The sequence below is a fragment of the Zingiber officinale genome, chromosome 7A (assembly GCF_018446385.1).
Source record: "Zingiber officinale cultivar Zhangliang chromosome 7A, Zo_v1.1, whole genome shotgun sequence".
NCBI lineage: Eukaryota > Viridiplantae > Streptophyta > Magnoliopsida > Zingiberales > Zingiberaceae > Zingiber > Zingiber officinale.
This window is the reverse complement of record NC_055998.1, coordinates 4,818,426-4,824,457: the sequence shown is the minus strand read 5'-3', so window position 1 is coordinate 4,824,457 and position 6,032 is coordinate 4,818,426. Positions and strand designations below refer to the sequence as shown.

The 6,032-nt window shown below is 38.9% G+C and overlaps 1 protein-coding gene across 1 annotated transcript; it reads right to left on the bottom strand.

Annotated features, from left to right (window-relative positions):
- Positions 1–4,413: 4,413 nt before the first annotated feature.
- On the bottom strand, positions 4,414–5,507 carry LOC121999873. The gene is made up of 2 exons (XM_042554506.1): positions 5,275–5,507; positions 4,414–5,187 (listed from the first exon to the last, which is right to left on the bottom strand). Exons 1-2 carry the CDS (start codon positions 5,440–5,442, stop codon positions 4,618–4,620), a joined length of 738 nt encoding a protein of 245 aa, XP_042410440.1. The 5' UTR covers positions 5,443–5,507; the 3' UTR covers positions 4,414–4,617.
- Between the last annotated feature and the right edge of the window lie 525 nt (positions 5,508–6,032).

The window sequence follows — 6,032 nt, the reverse complement described above, 5'->3', positions numbered from 1 at the left end:
TAAAGCCTTATTTGTTGTAGAGGAAAATGAAATAGCTTTCACAACAATGCAAAACAAGATTAACTACAAAAATGATTAGATCAAAGATTCAGGCTGATTAAATCACATGATGGGTGACAAAGAAAAATTATAAAACTTGTCCGAATATAAGGGAATTCGTATAGTGGTGACAACCAACAACTCAAGGTTACCAATAGCCCATATTGGGAAGACAATAATTACACCCCAATATAATTCTAACCATGTGTCACTTCAATATGTCTATCATGTCCCAGGACTGAAGAAAAGTTTATTATCTGTGGCTCAATTAACATCATCATGTCACTATATTCTGTTTGGTCCTCAAAATGTAAAGGTATACCAAAATCTCAAAATATCAGAAACACCGACAATGGAGAGACAACGACTAGAGTCGGTCTACATGATATCAACAGAGTCTGCATATATAGACAACACAAGGAAGAGTGAAATATCACATATATGGCATATGAGGTTATGTCATGTTAACTATTCCAAGTTAAACATGATGATGAAGAAGTCAATGCTTAAGGGGCTTCCTTAACTAGACATACGAATAGACATAGAATGTATGGGATGCCAATATGATAAAGCACACTAATTACCATATCGAGAGTCAAAGTTTAAAGCAAACGAACTATTAGAGTTAGTCCACTCTGATGTATTCGAGCTCGTTAAGCAACCATCAATCTATGAGATGCGGTACATGATAACATTCATTGATGACTTCTCAAGGTGTATCTGGATCTTATTTATAAAAGAAAAATCTTATACATTTTCCATGTTTAAAGAGTTTAAATAGTCAATCGAAGGAGAATTGGGAATGAAGATCTGTTGTCTATGTATAGACACCGGGGGAGAATATATCTCAAGAGAGTTCTCTCAATACTTAAGAGAAAGTTAAATATACCATCAGTACACATGTGTCAACACACTACAGCAGAATGGTGTGACAGAAAGAAAGAACCGACATCTTATAAAAATTTATCGGAGTATGCTACATGGCAAGAATGTACCTGGACGATTTTGGGCTGAAGCAATGAGGATTGCAACTTTTGTCATTAACAAACTTCCTTAACTAAGGTTAGAATTTATTTCACCCTTTGAGAAATTATGGAACATAAAACCTATAGTTTGCTACTTTTGAGTATTTGACTGTGTATGTTATGTATTTGTTTCTGATCACTTACGAATCAAGTTCGACAAGAAAGCTATTAGATGTATTTTTGTGGGATACGATAGCCAAAGAAAGGGGTGAAAATGTTGTGATAAGACCTCGAACACAAATTGTAACAAAAGATGAGAGAGCATAGTATTCAATTTCAACCAAGTTCAGATGAATCAAGAGATCCAAATGACAATGATATTGAGCAAAGAGTGGCTCAGAGTCCTTGGCAAACTGGCATATATCAACAACCAAATAAAGAAAAGGGGCCTAGTGAAAAGGAAAAATTAACTCCACAATCTCAACTCCGAAGGTCAATAAGAACACGAAGGCCAAATCTAAAATATGCTAATGCAACTATAGTTGAAGAAGCAACAGAGCCTAAGAAGTTTGAAGAAGTGTCGTAAAGTCCTGAGTGGTTGATAGCTATCTAAGAAGAGATTGTTGCACTGCAGCAAAATCAATTGGGATCTCATACTAAAACTAAGAGATGTGAAACCCATTTCTTACAAGTGAGTTTTCAAAATAAAGCACCGTCTAGATGGGTCAATCAAGAGGTACAAGGCACTATTGGTAGCTCATGGTTTCTCTTAACATTGTGGACTAGACTATAATGAAACATTTAGTCCAGTGGTAAAACTTACAACTATATGAATCCAACTTGCACTTGCAGCCAACAAAGATTGGAATCTATGGCAGATGGATGTGAAGAATGCTTTTCTTTATGGAGAATTGGATCAGGAAATTTATATGATCCTACCAATAGGTTTGCAGAATCAACATCATCCTGAATATGTGTGTAAACTATGGAAAGCTCTCTACGGATTGAAACAAGCACCCAGTGCATGGTATGATAAGATTACTGAATTTCTAACCCAAAGTGGTTATTTAGTAATATCTATAGATTCTAACTTATTTATCAAAACAAATAAAGGAAAATTAGCTATCGTGCTAGTATATGTGGATGACCTAGTCATAACAAACGATGACAAAGCAAAAAATTTTCAAACGAAGGAGAATTTATCAATTCAATTTCAAATGAAAGAACTTGGATAACTTAAGTACTTTCTTGGCTTAGAAATTGATCACAGATACAATGGAATATTTCTTTATTAACAAAAAATATTCCAAAGATTTGTTAAAAAGGTTTGAAATGCTAAAATGCAAGTCGATCTCAACACCTATGAAACCAAATGTCAAAATGTGTGTACATGAAGGGAAAAGCTTAGAAGATGCAACTATGTATTAACAATTGGTAGGCAGTCTCATCTACTTAACCTTAACTCGACCTGATATTTCCTATGCAGTCAGTGTGATATGTCGGCACATGTAAAATCCAAAGAAATCTCATTTGGAAGTAGCTTGACGAATACTAAGATATGTAAAGAGCACAATTAATTATGATCTTTTGTACAAAAGAAATGAAGACTATAAGTTAGTTGGCTACTGCAATGCTGACTATGCAAGAGAGTGTGACACCAGAAGATCAACAACTGGTTATGTATTCAAGCTTGGTTCTGGAATGATCTTGTGGTGCAACAAGAGACAACCAACTGTATAATTCTCAACCACTGAAGCTGAGTATCAAACAAGAACAATGGCAGCTCAAGAGAGCACATTTTTAATACAACTAATGAATAATCTACATCAACAAGTAGATTATGCAGTTCCAGCATATTGTAATAATCAATCAGCAATTCGTTTGAGGGAAAATCCGATCTTTTATGCAAGAACTAAGCATGTTATAGTGCATTGCCATTTTATTAGAGAAAAGTTTTACAAAGAGATATTTGTTGAACCCCGTGGTTGTTTTGATGTGATCAACCAAGTTGGTTAGACCCTGCTTTGTGTTTGATCCTTGTGTCTGAGTGTGTAGGAGCTTAGGAGCGCAGGAAGTCGAGCGGAAGACGTAGCTAGCGAGAAGAACGGCACGGGAAGGGAGCCGACGAGCTCGGTGCATCCGAAGGACGAGAGAGCTGCGGAAGAGTACACCGGTGGGTGAGAAGAACATGCGCGGCGTTCGAGGGACGTTAAGCCGGGACGGAAGACTGCTCGAGGAGAAAGCCGAAAATTGGGTTCGGGTGAGCCCTATTTCGGTTGACCGTAATCACCCAAACAAATGGAGCCTCGGAAGTCAAAGCAAAGAAGAAACGGAGCTGAGAAGACTGCTCGAGGCGCCTTCAACCAATGTTGAAGGCGCCTCGAGCCTCAGTCTGAGGCGCCTCAAGCACTGAGGCGCCTCAGACTTGCTTTGAGGCGCCTTCAGCCTGGTCAAATTTGTCCGTTCGCAACGGATAGAGTTCTATCCGCTACACCGAGTTGGAGACGCCTTGAATCTTGTTGGAGGCGCCTTGGACCCTCGGGATAGAATTTTCAGAGGCTATTTAAAGGCCCCTGGAGCTAGGAATTACACAACAACTCAAGCAATCAACTATGTAGTCTTTCCTAGCAATACTTCTAAGCTTCCAAACTGTAAAAGACTTCTCCACCTTCAAAGAAGGAGATTCTTCAGTGCACTTTTTCTTACTGTCTTGGATTAACAACCTTCTTGGTTGTAACCAAGTAAATAGCTGAGTCCCTTTTCGTTTCTGTTAATTTATCTGTTATTATTTTACTAATGCATTTTTGAGTTGAAAGCACGAGGAGGGTATACTTTATTTTTTCAAACAATTCACCCCCCTCTTGTCGGCCTCCGCTGCACCAATAATATTGAGATGAGACAAATCAGTACGGATAATCAAATAGCGGATGTGTTCACAACAGGCTTAAGTGCCAACAAATTCAAGATGTTTCGTTATTAACTCAGCACATTACAAAGATGGTTGGTGTTGAGAAAGAATGTTGAAGATCAATACCAACCCGTTAATAGATAAGAATAAAAATATATAGATGAAAATAATTTTTTCATTTAATGGATAGAATTTAACAGATAGAAATTAAAATGTATGGTTGAGAGTATTTCTCTCATCTAATGGATATGAATAAAAGTTTTTTATCAACAGAATTTAATTTTTTGATGTATCTAAGTACTATAAATATTCTTTATCATTCATATTTAATTATCTAACGAAAAATAAAAATATAAAATCTGTAATTTAAAAATCGTTCTTTATTTTCATTATTATTATTTTTTATTTTCCTTTCTAAATTATGAATGATCCTAACAATATTACACTATGTTTGAAGTATGGACATAAAATAAATAATTTATTTATTTATTTATACTCCAATTTCATGCCCAACAAGTTATAGATCACATGGAAAAAATTAAATCGATCCCATTACCCCCACTATAAAAATTAAGTTTCAGCAGCTGGCATGCATGCATCGATTGCAAATACAGTTTGTCCGCGTGGCACCGTCACAGTTCGATAACGAACTAACGACTCCGCACAACATCGATAAATCGTATTCGTCTGTGCGTCTTTATTGCTCTACACGCCGCACTCCATTTCATTCTCATTGTTATTCCTCTTCTTCTCGCAACTATTGACTTTCCCTTCCTCGCACACCACGTCGAGGTTGTACAAAATCAGCACCATGGTGAGCGACGAGAACACCACGAGCACCGGCCCGAAAATCCAGAGCAGCAGCGGCAGCGCCGCGTAGAAGAGGCGGTTGCCCACGGTGTTGAGCGCGAACCCCTTCTCGAGGAGGTCGGCGACGTAGTCGGCGGTCATGATTGAGGCCGCGCCGCTGGCCGCAGCCGCTGCGGGGGGCACGTTGATGAGGAAGTTGGCCTGGTTGACAAAGCGGATGGAGAGGGAGTGGCAGAGGAAGGCGAAGAGGAACACGAGGAGGAGGACGACGTACTTGAGCGCCACCATGAAGTCGCCGTGGGCGCCGAACACGGAGTCATACAGCGGACGCTTCACGGAGTAGGTGCTGCTGAGGACGGCGGCCAGGCCGGAGCATAGCACGATCGAGGTCGTCGCCATTAAAGTCGATCCCATGATCGTGTTCCGGATCGTTTGCACCGCCAATATGTTCTTCTTCTCATTGTCCTAGAAAATATCACATCAAAAGGCCTCAGACAAGCATATCGACAAACACACAAGATGCACGCATGGCGTGTAATGAAAATTGCATACCTTTATGATGGCTTGCACCCAGAGACGGCGGCCGGCGGAGTTGATGCCGATAATTGTGTGCAGTGGCTGGGAACGGACTTTGTGGATGAGCCAGAGGTTGTAGGATATGTGAAAGAGGAGGCCTAAAGGCACCAGCACGAGATCGAGATAGCCCTTCCTCCACTCCATAATTTAATTATATCGTCGAGCTGCTCCAAAGTGCATAGGTTGGAGCGAAATAAGTGGTATTTATAGGCGACATATGTCAACTTAATTATTGCTGAAGATCTGTGGAATTCCTCTTATGCATAGCACCAACAAAACGACAAAGACAAAACCCCGTCACCTTGACTTCTTTACAACATGACATATTTGGGCAGCAGAAAAATACCATTTGTTATAATGTAGAGTGGAAGAATACACATTAATATTTACAAATAAAACATATATATATAACTCAAACATATAAATTGTAGAAATCGTTCCAACCAACATTAGCCCAGTGTATTTTTTTTCAGACATTAACGACGTAACCAACTAATCACCATCCTAATTAACATGCATGCGCGATATCAAGAATAGCATATAGCTTATTATATTGAACGTAACCTCCCCAAAGACAAACAATATAGCAGTGATGTACATGTATTTGATCACTGAAATGCCTTTCTTTTTGTCTTTCTTAGACATTTTATATAAATATTTGTACAGTTTGGCTGTGTGTGCATGTAATTAAAAAATATAAAAGCACACACACTAACAATTGGGGGACAGGGCCG